The sequence below is a fragment of the Solanum lycopersicum genome, chromosome 9, assembly GCF_036512215.1.
Source record: "Solanum lycopersicum chromosome 9, SLM_r2.1".
NCBI lineage: Eukaryota > Viridiplantae > Streptophyta > Magnoliopsida > Solanales > Solanaceae > Solanum > Solanum lycopersicum.
The window spans coordinates 68,971,391-68,986,510 of record NC_090808.1 but is presented as its reverse complement, the minus strand read 5'-3'; the positions used below and the strand labels follow the sequence as shown (position 1 = coordinate 68,986,510).

The 15,120-nt window shown below is 29.4% G+C and overlaps 2 protein-coding genes across 3 annotated transcripts; one reads left to right on the top strand and one right to left on the bottom strand.

Annotated features, from left to right (window-relative positions):
- Positions 1-22: 22 nt before the first annotated feature.
- On the bottom strand, positions 23-4,036 carry LOC101249583 (selenium-binding protein 2). Its single transcript, XM_004247843.3, has 7 exons — positions 3,623-4,036; positions 2,333-2,528; positions 1,988-2,215; positions 1,331-1,562; positions 1,133-1,240; positions 776-1,048; positions 23-503 (listed from the first exon to the last, which is right to left on the bottom strand). Exons 1-7 carry the CDS (start codon positions 3,771-3,773, stop codon positions 222-224), a joined length of 1,470 nt encoding a protein of 489 aa, XP_004247891.1. The 5' UTR covers positions 3,774-4,036; the 3' UTR covers positions 23-221.
- Positions 4,037-8,848: 4,812 nt separating this feature from the next.
- LOC112942159 (probable polyamine transporter At1g31830) lies at positions 8,849-12,312 on the top strand. 2 transcript variants are annotated; one of them, XM_069288799.1, is made up of 2 exons: positions 8,849-11,740; positions 12,140-12,312. In XM_069288799.1, exon 1 carries the CDS (start codon positions 10,545-10,547, stop codon positions 11,259-11,261), a length of 717 nt encoding a protein of 238 aa, XP_069144900.1. In that variant the 5' UTR covers positions 8,849-10,544; the 3' UTR covers positions 11,262-11,740; positions 12,140-12,312. The 2 variants fall into 2 exon arrangements, with proteins under 2 accessions (XP_069144900.1, XP_069144899.1); XM_069288798.1 differs by having other exon boundaries at positions 8,849-11,954.
- Positions 12,313-15,120: the final 2,808 nt, after the last annotated feature.

Sequence of the window (15,120 nt, the reverse complement as noted above, 5' to 3'; positions counted from 1 at the left end):
GTCTAAAAAGTTGCACGAGAAATAAAAAAAAAGACTTTATTTAACAAAGAGCTAATATAAAGAAGGGATAACCAGAGTACTGAAATCAAGACAAAGCTAAGGAGACACTGAAATGGTGTAGTTTTAAGGTACATGGGAGTTTGAGGAGGATTTGCAATAAACAAATGCAATACAATGGGACCAGAGTCACCAGACTTTATTCTTTATGAGATTTTAGACACTCATATCCAAATATCAGAAGTGCAGTCACCACCAGGATACCTCATTTCATGAGCCAAAGATGGACCATCAGGTTCAGCTCCGAAATCAACGAAAAATCTTGGGTTAATAGCAAGTCCACCTTTCTCACTGTCAACGTCGATTTGTAACATGTGACCTCCTTTCTCTATCATTTCGGGGTAGAATTGACGGTCCCATGTACTGAACAATGAGTTTGTGACATACAAACGTTTTCCGTCTAGACTCAGTTGTATCATCTGAGGCCCTCCTCTCAACCGATGTCCCTGGAAGTAACACAGAAGGTCATTTATACATCGATTTGTCCATGTTTCTAAACTTTCGGGAAAAAGAGGTAGGCATAAACTATCTTTAAGTTAACGATATCAACAATTATTTCAAACCACAGATTTGACTCCAAAAGTAGACAGATTATACATGATTTACATGCTTAATGGCGAATTATAATTCGATCAGATCTTATATAGCTTGTTTTAGTAAAAATGTATTCCTGAACTTGAAAGCAAAACATTATTGAGACATTTTCAATTCTAATTACCTGGACTTCTGGGACATCAACCTGGTATGTGGAACCATCTTCAGCCTCAGCGAGTACAGCGTTTCCTTTTTGAAATACTCCTCCAACAAATACTTGGCCAGTTAACTTAGGATTGGCAGGGTCCTCAATATTGTACTGTCGAATGTCACCATGTAGCCAGTTTGCCAGGTATAGAAAACGATCATCGAGAGAGATCAGAAAATCAGTAATAAGACCAGGCATTTCAGGAAGAATCCAGTTCTGCACTTTCACTGGTTTTACTGAGATAGCTACCTGCATTGGTTCCGGAATCCACTTAGTGATCGATACTTCTAACAACTAATTGAAAGGTCCAGTAAGTAGTAAACCATTACTAACCTCATGTCCCCACGAGTCATCTGGATTCTTGAAAAATCGCACCATGTTACTGGTCAAAGCACAGCCCACATACCCAATTGCTTCAGATGGATTATGCAAGAACCTTATCTATATACCGGAAGGAAAATGAATATATTTATGTATTCAGCAGGATAAACCATGGTGCAAAGTTACAAAGGTGGTAAAGGGGTTTATTACCTCTAGAGGAAGGAGCCCAGTGTTCCCAAGATCCAATGTCTGTTTAAGTTCACCACCGGGCCATGTGTAGACATGCAAATGTCGACCATAATGCCCATCAGCAACATCCTGCAGGTTGAAACCTTTGGTGAAAGCAGATGGAGCTCCCCAGGTGGAACTGATCATGGTGTTGTGTCGAGGCTGGTACCAGAAGTCATAGCCAAAGAGGGGACCATGACCTGGTTTCTCCCATCTAAAATATAAGAAAGGAGTCAAAATCTGCCTTGGCTTAGACACTCTGCATAGTCTAGTTTCACTACAACTACATAATTTCAGTTTTCCTTGATAAACTGTCAAGAGGAACCGAATTTAGGATAGAATAACAAACAATCCTTGGACTTGCCTGATCACAACAACAACAGCACACCCAGTGTAACGGAAGTAAAGAAACAACAAATAGTACCAGAATATTAACTACAACAAAACAAGGTGATAATCGAGGTACAAGGAATCAATAGAGGACTTATCCAATCACATGCAGGGATTCTGTAATTTTCTTGCTCTTAACTACTCAGTTGGTTTTAAAATATAACCATCCACGAGAGGCCAAGGCAAGTTGAAACAAACAAAACCAGCAGAGGGAAATTTGGGACTCAAGAGAGTACAACAATACAGTACCTTCCTTTCACGTTGAAATCTGAATCGAGAAGAAGAAATCCATTCCCCTCAGCATTTCCATCTTTATCTCCGAGACATGACAACATTATCTCACCAGAAGCAAGGCAGTGAGCAGTGTGCGGGAATGCTAATCCTGTCTTCTTGACGACATCATCTGGCTGAACAACTTTATACAAACTGGGAGCCTTTGGATCCTTTTGTGTGTCAACTGCATAAATGCGTCCTGATCTGCAAGAGTTAAATTATCGAAAATCTTGAATATCATATAAGTTCTATACTTGCATATAGTCATCAAGATGTGTTTTTCCCTCATGAACAATATAAGGGAGTAGCTATAATTCTTACATTAGTGAAGGCAGGACGAGATATCGTCGAGCAGCTGATGGATCTCCATAACAAGAACTGCAGGAATTCCATCCAGAATGATGAAGTTCATCACCCTCATAAGGCATAGGCAGCCTGTGGATCACTTTTGAATAAGATGGTGAATTAGGATCTACATCTACTGTAGCCAGATAGTCGGGTTTGCCCCTTCCCATTCCTGTAGAAATGAACCATATTCAGAGGTGGATCAAAGATTTAAACTTGACCGGATTCATCCAGTTGGAATTTCAGCATTGAACTCATTGTGCTTTTGACATCATAGGTTTATAACGTAATATTCATTGAAATGATTGTAATTTTTCACATATACACATATCTATATTTTGTATTGAATGTACGAATTTTTGTCGAACCCATTGAATATAGGCTCCATCTGCCTCAGACTATATTAACTGTACATCCAAGTAGATCCAAAATTAGCAGCTACATTACTTGCTATTTGTAATTTTTGTTCAGTAAATCAACTTTCTAAACCTGAATTACTTTTCAACACATCCGCAGCCAAAGATCACAGTCAAACATTTAAACAAAACATTATGAAACTTACAAGATGCCAAAAAATATTTATTGAAAGCTTGAAAACCTCAGATTCCATAAAACAAAAACTTGCCAGTTCTACACTTCCCCCTCACTTTTGTTTTTTTCTATCTGATTTTATGTAAACTACAATTTAATGGGGCTTGAAGAACACTTATATTTTTATGAAATCCCATAACAACACTCAAGATTTCCTTTTGGCCCACAAAACACAGATCTTTTGGCAATCAAACTTTTCAAACAAATTTCCATACCATAGCTTATCTGTCCCCCCCCCCCCCCAAATCCAAAGGGAATCAGGAAACCACTTGATACACTCAAGATTCCCCTTTGGCCCTCTAAAGTCTGAATTTTAAAATGAATTTCCATAGAAAAGTTCACCCCCAAGGCCCCAAAAGACAGAAAAAACCATACTTGATGAGCAAAATTAGTGAAAAAGATTTCATTTTTCTACTAGTTCTACTTCACAAACATAAAACAGACAGAAAAAAACCATACTTGATGAGCAAAATCAGAGAACAAAATTTCATTTTTCAAAAACTAGTTCTACTTCACAAACATAAAACAGACAGAAAAAAAAACCATACTTGATGAGCAAAATCAGAAACAAAGATTTCATTTTTCAACTACTTTTACTTCACAAACAACACAAACAAACAAAAAGCCTCAATTTCAAGAATCTTACACACACACAAAAAAAAGAGGAATCTTTACCAGTATATATGCAGGTGACATAAATTAAAGATTCTTTAGGACCATCCATGGCTGCAAGTGGAGAAGCATAACCAGGTCCTTTTTTGCAACACCCATTAACCACCGCCACCGTCTCCTTCCCGTTCTGCTGCACCTCCATATCCGTCGCCATTTTCTCGCCGGAAAATCTGAAATTTCAGATCAGAAATAGGCAAAATAGTACTAAAAAAAACACCCTTTTTCAGTTTTTGGCTTGTAATAACACAACAAGGGTATATGTATATATATAGAGTTGTGTGAATTATCAGAATCTTAAATTTGTTTACTCTGTTTATAGCTTTATTATCATGCAGTATTTTGTTTATGTCTGTATATAGACAAAATAATATTCTAAATACATACAAACGGTATTTGGCTTAATTATTTATTTGCCTTAATTAGAATAAGATAATTGAATTAATTTTTTTAATTAAACACGTCAATTGCTAAAACTAACACATTTCATTTTTATTGGTTTATTTATTGTTAACTTAAAAACATAAAATATGTTACTTTTGTAAACATATGCATTCATTTCGATAAGTCGTAAATTGAGATATTTTTAGAATAACTTTAAAAAATAATTATATTTATAAGGTTATCAAAGTTTAATGGCTATAAATATGTTATTTACTAGAAATGACTACACTTTATGTCAATTTCTAGCTGCATGTTTGTATTAAATTTTTATTTTATTTTATTTTATTGTTATTATAATTATTTATACAATGCACTAAATAAGGTATGATATGTTACCATAACTTCTAAGTATCAATCATTTATTATGTTCCTAAATAATTGAAATTTTCAATGTTAAATTACCAACTAATAATTACATATTGTATGCAAATATGATTGTTTCAAGTAATGCAAAAGGTTGTATTTATATTCCTAAATACAATATATTCACTAAATACTAATCATAAAGATATTCATAAAATTTTGAATATAAAAGTTTATTCATGTCTTTTCTCGTTGTATTTTTGCATACGTTTTTTATTTTTTATTATTTATACAGTAATACAGTAGTGATTACAATAACTAAATAAGAAAAATGTATTACTTGTACAATTAGCAAATGAATACTTTGAATTCAAATTGGTGTTTCTATTTATAAAACTTAAAGTATTAATATATTAAGGATACAAGTATTTATAAAAATTTAATGTACTACTATATCAAACAAGGTAAAGTAGTACAATTTTAGCATATGAATACAACAATTTGAAAAATGGATACACTATTGTTAACCAAAAAAATGAATATATCAATATACTATAATATGAATACACTCTTGTTAATAAGAAAATGAAAAAACAATAGAATGTGTATGTATCAAAGTGTGTAAATATTCGACTATATAAAAAATTAAAAAAAAAAACAAGACGTCGATCTATTTTTTTTTCTATAATACTTGAGGCTTGACGTTAACTTAGGTATTTATTTATAAAAATATAGTATTAATGTATCCAACTATACTTGTATTGCCTAATCAATTGGATAAATTACTTATGTATCCAAATATATTTGTATTCACAAATCACCATTTTGTTAATATTACAATACAATTATCTATGTACATAGGTTTGTATTAAATATAAACATTTGACATTTAATTGAACCACAAGTATAAGTATAATATAATTAACCACAAAAATCACTCCTACAATCATACAAATAAATATAAGTATAATATATTGAACCACAAAAATCACTCCTACAATCATACAAAAGGATCTTGAATTAGAAGGAATTGGGGGAAAATACAAAAAAAAATAAAAATCTGTAATATAAAAATATTAATGAAAGAGAAGGTATGACTACTTAATTAATTATGAGTTTAATAAAAAATTTCCTATTTATTATGTATTTATATTAAACATAAGAAAAAATGATTATTGATATACAATTAAAATTGCTATTTATTATATAGTTATAATAATATAACATAAAAAATTTAAATTATAACTATATTGTTTAAATATATATTGAAATTTGCCATATCAGGTAGTTTTTCTTATTTTTTTAATCTGAATTTAGTGTGTATAATTAAAGAAGATAAAAAAGAAGACATGCATTTTGTTTCTTTCTACATTTAAATAAAAATATATAGTTAAAACATTTCTTTAGAAATTATTATGGTGTTCAATTGAAAACATGATTTAAAATGGAATACTTTGATAAATTTAAGAAATTAATTAGTGTATATTTAGTTTTTGTGTCTATATTAAAAGTTTATTAAAATGCATATAAATAATTTATTCATAGCTCAACAAGATTAATGAACCAAAAATTTAAATTTGATTCGATATATTGAATACTTATGAAGGTAAAATAAATATTGTCTCGACAATTGTTATTTTCAAAGGATTGATTGAAAATTTGATATCCTTTGATATGTTTTGTATATATATATATATATATATATATATATATAAAAGAAAGAAAGAAAAAGAAGTGTTGGGTGAACCTTGGTGTAAATTCCTTTTTTTTTAAACAATTAGATATGTTTTTAAATTACAATTTAAGAAATTGTCTGTAAATAACATTTGAATGATTTGATACTATAATTTTCTCTTTTAACACTTTTTAAAATTTGATATTATAATTTTTCTTTAACACTTTTAAAAATATATTAACATATGGATTTGTCATAATACAACGTTTGATAATTTATAAAATAACCATTCAATTGATAGTTAATTTTTTATATTTATTGTCGTCATTCAAAACCTACATATATCTGCCACTGTTTTGGTGCATTGCGTGATGTAAAAGTTTATTCAAATACGATATTATATTAAATTGTACTCATTTGTAATGATTACGTTTTAAATTCTTTAAATTAATGTGAAAATATGTATATACCAATTATAATTAAGTTAAAAGAATATATAAAAATATGTGTCATGTATTATTGAATTGGTATAAACATAAGATGTCAATTTTTTTATTTCACGTATATCTAATAGTATTTGTACAAAAATTTATTTTCAAAGCAATAAGACTTTAATATCTAATTAGATAACGAGGGACGGTGGACTGAGGGAAAGTATATATGGAAGATGACATAAGAAGTCCATAAAAATTTATAATATAAAAATTCAAATTTAAATTACGCATCTATTTATTTTTTAAAAAATTATTTGATCTATTTATTTGATTCTGATTTTTTTTTTTAATATTTAAAATTGAAGATCTTCAGATGACCTCTCTATCCATATCTTGACAACTCACAAATGAATCATAAAAATAAAGTTATCTATATTTGTTAAATAATTAATAAATATGATGATAAGGTTAGTGATGGATTGGTGTGATTGTCTTAATCATTTATAGTTTATCCAGACATTTTTTTTTCATTTATGGTACTATTTGAAGTTTTTTTTTTTTTTTTTTGTATTTGAAGATTATTACACAATTGAGTTGACTATTTATTTTATAATATCCTAGAAATCTTTAAAATCTTTTTCATGTTTATTTAATTTGTCCATGTTTAATTTAGTTTTTTCTTTTAAAAAAAACAAATAAAATAATTATTTCACTACTGTCACTGTTAGTTATTACTGTATCAAATTAATTGAATTGTTGAGATATATCACGTCCTCTTAAAAAAGAAGATCAGGACATAAATTAGTATAACTTTCTATTTTTTTCTTATTAATTATCGTCAAATTTATAATTAAAATAACTAAAAATTAATTAATAAGTAATTTCAATACTAACTAATGAAGGATAGAATTAGAAGAATATTCCAAAATTAGTCTAGAAATTGAATAATTAATTAATTTAAAAAATAAAAAATATCTGAATGATTTGATTAATTCAAAATGAAGGGAATATAAATTATTTAAATGTTGAGATATCTTAGAAATCTTTAAAATCTGGTCGATGATTATTTAATTTAATTTATCCATGTTTGACCCAACTCTTTTTTGTATAAAATAAAATAATTATTTTTATTTTTTATCACTCTTAATCATTATATGTTATTTAAATGTTGAAAAATAAAAATGATTAGTAGTTAATAATAAAGATAATTAATATAGATAAAAAAATAAATTATTTTTTGATATTTTATGCTGAATAAAGTAAAAGTGAACATCTACTTTTGATGTAGCAGATAAGTAAAAGATATACGAAAAAAGTAATATATTTTAAGGAAAGTTTGCTTTAATAAACTGAATTAGCAATATCCATTTATACATTATTAAAAATGTTTTGGCCTTTTCGGTTCAATTGATTGACATCATGTAGCTTAATGCCAACTTTTGGCTAAACAAAATTAAACGATTTAGGATGAAAAGGAAGAAGATATTTTTATGTTATGACAACGACACTATGACTCTTATATTTTGACACATAAGAATTGAGACAAAACAATGCTATAGTAGAAAACGTGATAATTATCGATTTCGTATATGATTCATAAGATGATATATTTTAAGTAATTATCTTATTTAAGTAATAACTGCTTGAAAACATATGCAATAGGCATTTAAAATTAAAATTTAAGTCAGAAATCTCTAACAAAATATATTATTATATATTTAAATAAAATATATTAATAAATTTATGAGATTATCGATGTATTGCGTCAAATTATTATGATAGATAATGTAAAATATGATGTATTATACGTAGATAAATAACAAATTTCAACGAGGAAGCTGTTGCATTAATGAACCTAGAGAGTAGAAAAGAATACCAAGTTACTATGAAATTTAACTGCAAAATTTAATATTTTATTACTAAATGAAAACTATATTTTTTAACTTAAAAAGAATCAGTTTTCCTAGAAATTAGAAATGTTGGATTAATATATATTTTTCAAATTTGTTGAGTAGTATTTGTCATAGAGTACTCAGAAGGCACCCAGAGCATCAGGCAATCAAGCAGTGATTTAATTTAAACTTCTTTAATATTATGTGTTTTACGTAGAATAATATACGTCAAATATTGTTATGTATGATGTATATATTTATTTATTTAATTTTATACAAATTTAAATATTTATTTATATATTTATGAAGTTAGAAAATATAAATATCAAATAAAAATGTACGTTTATGTATTGGGTATTTATTTAACCTCTATGTGGATTCACTTTGTGCCATACATCAAAATTGCTTTGAATATATAGTCTAAGATTCTTATTGAATAAATATTGGATATTTATTTTTAAGTTGCTGAATGTAGTATTTCTTTTCTTTTTTTCTACTATTATAGAAGAGGCTCGTCTCAACATGCCTATTTCACAAGTCTAGGGGCATTTTAGTCTTTTCAACTCTAAATTGTTACTACGTGTCTTCTTGCTGTGTTTTCAATTTAGACGTTCCTTTTTGTTTATCTTCCTTTGACCAAATTTGATCTGGGTGTGTTAATATTTTCTTCTTTCTTCACTTGGGTTTGTTATTGATGTTCGATTTCCTATTGCTTTGAAAGCCCCAATAATTTAAATCGTTGTACTTCGTTGGGTGAATTTGTTTGCCTTGTTCTTTTTGGATTGTGAGGATACTGTTCCTCAGTTATTCCTAGCAGATTTTTGTTTAGGTATTACAACTAGGCAAGTACTGGTTAAAAACATAGGCATCTGCTTTCCATTGAACACAACCTTCACTAATTAAACCATATGAGCGCCAATAATGTCCCAGAACAAGGTGTTGAAACCATCAGGGCCAGCAATATTGTCATTTCCTTTGCTGAAAAGATCTTGACAGGAATACCTTGTAGCTTGTCATATGTTATCGTCCCCTTCAATCCACTGATCATTCACATTGACTCTATGGATATGTAATATCTTCCTTATTCCTCTAACTTGCTGTGAAAGAACATGGTATTTCCATCCCCCTCGAGTTGCCATTTAAAGTTGACTTTTTGTTTCTGTTTTTATTTCCAGAAACTACCAACCATTTTGTGATGAATTATTAACTCTGCTTTAGCCTTGTTTAGGACCATTCTATCCTTTTGTTTGAGAGAGTTAACATAATTAGCTTTGTATTGATTTACTTTCTCCTTCAGAGCCTATTAAAAGACAGCAATTTTAGGTTAATGTTGCTGTTTTACTTGGCGTTTGTTATAATGATGCTTATAAAGTTAATGCATTTTATAGGTATGCGAGTTAAATTTTGTTAATAAGTTGTTTAATCTAACCACACACATTTTGATTCTATAATTTTTTAGAGGTAGATGTAGTGTACACATAACATTGTTTTTTGAAAGTATATTTTGTTAGATTGCTTTTTTGTATGATATAAAGAAAAACAAAAACTAAGTTACTTACCTCATGAAATCTATCTGATTTACTTGATTCAAATTTATTCAAAAACACATAACAATCTTTTTTTCATCACTAGAATTAGTGATGTTATGCTTGTGTAAATTCATGTGGAGTAGAGAGAGAAGTTAAAAGACACTCTTTTATCAAGGACATGGCTCTGTTAAACACATCAGCCTTTTTTATTATTGGAGTTGCGATAGATATGCAATGCTGATGTAGAATATAGTGTCTAAAATACAAATACAATGGCTCTCCCTTCATCTCTTTTTCTTTCTACATTTAAGTCGTTCCCGCTTGAGAAACAACCACTTGAAATATTCAACGTCTTGATTAGATATTATTTAAGGGTGACTATTATTTCAAAATTTATGTTGGTATGCTCTGTCCTTACAAATGATACCTCCAAAAGACCCCTGATCATGTTCTTTTTATATATATATATATATATATATATATTTAGACTACATTAAATCTTCTGTCCCAGCATTGGCAAATGGTCTACCAAGAACAATCGTCATTGTTGCTTTGGTTATTGCACTTACATATTTGAACTATAGAGGTTTAACTATTGTTGCTTGGGTTGCTACAGTTTTAGTGATATTTACTCTCCTTCCTTTTCTAATTATGGGAGTTATCGCGCTTCCTAAGTTGGAGCCTTCAAGATGGTTTGTTGTGGATTTAGAAAATGTACAATGGGGATTGTATCTAAATACACTTTTTTGGAATTTGAATTATTGGGATTCAGTGAGTACTATGGCAGGGGAAGTGGAGGATCCTGGCAAAACAATTCCTAAGGCTTTATTCTACGCACTTCCTTTAGTTGTCTCTGGTTACTTTCTCCCTCTTTTATTTGGCACGGGAGCTGTTCCGTTGCATCGTGATCTTTGGAGTGATGGTTATTTCTCGGATATTGCTAAGATCATTGGAGGAGTATGGTTAAGATTGTGGGTTCAAGGGGCTTCAGCTGTGTCAAATATGGGAATGTTTTTAGCTGAGATGAGTGGTGACTCATATCAGCTTTTGGGAATGGCAGAACGGGGGATGCTTCCTGATTTTTTCGCAAAGAGATGGCGTTATGGAACCCCTTTTATCAGTATTTTATTTTCTGCATCAGGTGTTGTGCTGCTGTCTTGCCTTGGTTTTCAAGAAATTGTGGCTGCTGAGAACTTTATGAATTGTTTCGCAATGATTTTGGAATTTCTATCTTTTGTCAAGTTAAGGATAAAATATCCAGCAGCATCAAGACCTTATAGGATTCCACTAGGAAGTTACTTCAGTTCAGATAAAAAAGATATGCAAAATAGGACATCTCAGCATGCCAAGAACCTACTACATATATAGACATATAGGAAACCAATCTGGCTCTCAAATTAACAGATGTATATTTGATTATGGTAGATGCTATGTACCCTACTTTATTCTGTCAGTGCACTCTTTCTATCCTCAATTGTACCAAGCCATTGTCACCCACCTGACCTTAAGCAATTACCATTACATTCACAACACTGAACTAACTACGTATGGACATCTCTTTATCTCTAACTATGGAGAGAGACACATGGAATGAACAACATTTCTTGACAATTGGCCTACATGCAAAAATGGACTGCCTATATTGCATTAGAGGTAGCAATTTAGAGACAGTTCTTTTTGCAATTGCGTCTTTATGTGGCTCTATTTCTGCTGCTGCTACTGCCAGTACATAATTAGCATCAAAACTTCCAAGGGATGTGGAGCACCTATTGTCATTCACTGCACCAGCAACTCTAGAAAGCAGCAAATGCAAGTTGTACCAGATCATGATGGAGGAGGACTGAAAGGTATTCTCTTCACAACTTATTTTTACTTGATTCATACTACCACGAACGCAAATACACATTCATTTTGTTAATTAGAATCCTGATCTAACTCTAATTAACCAAACTACATTCATTTGTCATTCTATTTCTCCAACAATTGATACCTTCAAATGTTGATGGCTCTTCTGATGTTGATGGCATAAACTTTTGTTGTCTACTTCGTCAAAATTCTCAGGTACAATCCAAAATGATTATACTATATTTTAATGTTACATGCTGTCTTTAATTCTGAAATACTCCATTCACTAACAAATTTTAGAATTGTTGATCCAGTGATCCACATTTACTATATTATATTCATTCTTAAATAATCTAATCACTTTAAGTTGTACTAAATTCATTTTTCCTCTTATTTCACAGGTAATTTTTATCTGGAGCTGCCCAACTCTGAAAAGCAGCCAAAGGCAGAACTATGTAAATATAATAGGATGTAAATATTTAAATAATACAGCCAGAAAAACAAACTAAACAATTGCCAACTATATTTACAATATCTAACGATCTCCATATATCTATGTATCTCTATATGTACATTTAGCCGGCTCATACATTTTTATATATTTAGATCCAACTAACAAAAATCTTCCAACGTTGGCACGGGCCACCTCTATCTAGTTAGTCAAAGAATTCGAAGATATCCAAGAATTAATTTATTGACTAAAAAACTTTACCCAAAAAATGAAGAATTTGTTTATTTCAAATAATAAAGTGAAAATGACGCATTTTAATTAAATAACGTCATGTCCTAGAAATTAAAGATAGATAATACTTAATTGTTGAATAATATTTGTTAACTTTTAATGAAATTTGCACTAATGGACCAAAGAGAACAGACCTTAATTTTCTATGCACAAAACCTAAATAAGGAAAAATACATTTGCATTTGATTGTTACGATAACCTTCTCCATTATATTCAACATAATTACATTATTATTATATTTTTTCTTTTTATATTAGATTTTTATCATGCTCTACTTGAAATAAATATCTATTAAAACTTCTTTACTTATAGAAAATAAAAGTAAAATAATTATACAAAATAAAAGTAAAATTATGTATACACCATCTTTCTCAAACTTTATGGTCAAATTTTAAAGGCGTTTTAGATATTACAATTTTGAACTTTGAGGAGTAATAACTATACTCCTTTACTTTTTTTCATTTTTTTTCATCCAGTGTTCAATTCACATTAGAGTTCGATTAAATTTGAGTTATTGTGGGATAGTCTATATTGATGGATTAAACATTTTCTAAAAAAGTTGATTTCTTACCTATAAAACACAAGCTCAAAATCTCTAATTAAGAATAAATAAGTACATAACACTCCATCACAACTCTTATCGGTAATTTCTATACTTTTAAGAATCAAGAAACGTGACCATCTAGACCAAAAAGACTGAGAAACTCTATCCATATATATATCTTAAATAGTTCCTTACTTGTACGAATGTAGTTCTGTATTGTTTAAAAAAAATTTGAAACTATAAAGTTTAGATTTGATACACAAATTATGACAAATCATTATGATTTTATGTTATTTTCAAACTATAAAGAATAGTCATAAATTCAAATATTTAGAGTTTTTAATTAAAATCATCCCTCAAATTTAATGTATATCATTATATTATTCAAGTGAACAAAAAATATTCTTATATTATTTAAAATATAACAACAATCATCCTCAATCTATTTTTATTAAGAAACTGATTGAACCAATAAAAATATATATTTTAAAACTTGATCATGTCTTAGTCATGGCGAGAAGATCAAAGTTACCTAAAAGGTATACGTAAATGCATCTTTCGTTTTCAGAATTTTAATTTTGTGTGTTCTTAGTTTATATGTTTTTTTGCATCATCAAGTAAATTGACTTTTAACGTAATAATACATAAGTCTTGAAATATATATACAGTAGATTTCTATTTTTAGAAATATTATATTAAAAAATTATTTTATAAATATTACGTCCAACTTTTAGAGATTTCCTTTAATAAAATATTTAGTACGTACGCATGTTATATACAATGTAATTCACATTCTATACAATGTATAAGAAATACTGAAAATTTAGTGAAACTACTTAGGCTTATAGTTATGAAAAAAATACTTTATTTGAATTTTTTGAAGTCGGAGTTGTACTTGGCCATACTTTTTACAAAGAATGTTTACAATTTAATATGTTTTTTTCTAATATGATTTAAACCCTTAATTTCTAGAAATTAGAAAAATCATCCAACTTGACTAGTTTTACGATGTGTACATATAATCATTCGACTTGACACATATTTTTGTTGGTGGTTGTGAGTTTCTTAAAAAAAATGGAAAAAGAAGGTCTAAAAATACTCCAACTTTAGCGGAAATTATTTTTACGATACCAAATTTTGTGGATGGTTCTTTTACCTCTTGAACTATAAAAAGTGTATCTTTTACTCCCTGGACTATTTAGTAGTGTATTTTAAAGGTATATATGTGCCCACGTGAACATATTACTGTTTATAACTATGCAATATTTTTTATGTCTACCTGAGTACACACATATATATATATACCTTTAAAATATAATATTAAATAGTGCAGGGATAAAAGGTCATTTCCAAAGTTTGATATCATAATAACAATTTTGGTCAAAGTTCAAATATATTTTCATAGCCTTTTTTTAAAAAAAAACCCTGCAAACCTGCATGTAAGTCACCCCTGCGCGATTTTGATGGTCCAAGACACGTGTCTTTTCTTTAAAGGCATTGAGTCACCCCTGCACGTAATTGCAATATAACAGTACACATGAAATTGCAGAATTGAGTAACAAACCTGCAAATTCAAACCTAATTCTTGGATATTGCTCCCTTTCATATTCAGAAATACAAGTTTCTCAGATGGAAAATATGATGGTATACATTTTAAAGGACATCCTTCCCAAGACAACCATCTAAGCTCCTTAGACAATAGCTCAAAATCTCCACTAATATGTAAGTCGTCGGTTTTAAGCACTCTTTAGAGATCGCTAGGTAGAGTGTATTAAAAAAATAATGCATGTGTCAGTCTTGTGTATCAGTAGCACCTTGTTTGGTACTCTTTTCCAACTTACGTATAATTAATGTTTGCATTAGTTATACACTCTATTGTGCGTTAAGGTGTATATTGCTAATACCATGGATTTCTACGGGTAGTCCATAATACATTTAGACATTGATTTACCCCTGCTTGTGTTCTGTTTTGGTCTGGACTCTGAGATTGATGCATTATTAGTGAGTCATTTGACATTCTAGCTTCTATTTGTTTAATTTCTTTCGCGATCTTTCAATTTGCATCATCATATCCGTATGGATTTGTTGCATTTGAG

Coding starts and splice junctions, on each gene's coding strand:
- LOC101249583 (XM_004247843.3), bottom strand. CDS start 3,773: ATGGCGACGGATATGGAGGTGCAGCAGAACGGGAAGGAGACGGTGGCG. Junction 2,529..3,622: donor TGTCACCTGCATATATACTG/GTAAAGATTCCT, acceptor TCATTTCTACAG/GAATGGGAAGGGGCAAACCC. Junction 504..775: donor TTGATGTCCCAGAAGTCCAG/GTAATTAGAATT, acceptor TGTTACTTCCAG/GGACATCGGTTGAGAGGAGG.
- LOC112942159 (XM_069288799.1), top strand. CDS start 10,545: ATGGGAGTTATCGCGCTTCCTAAGTTGGAGCCTTCAAGATGGTTTGTT.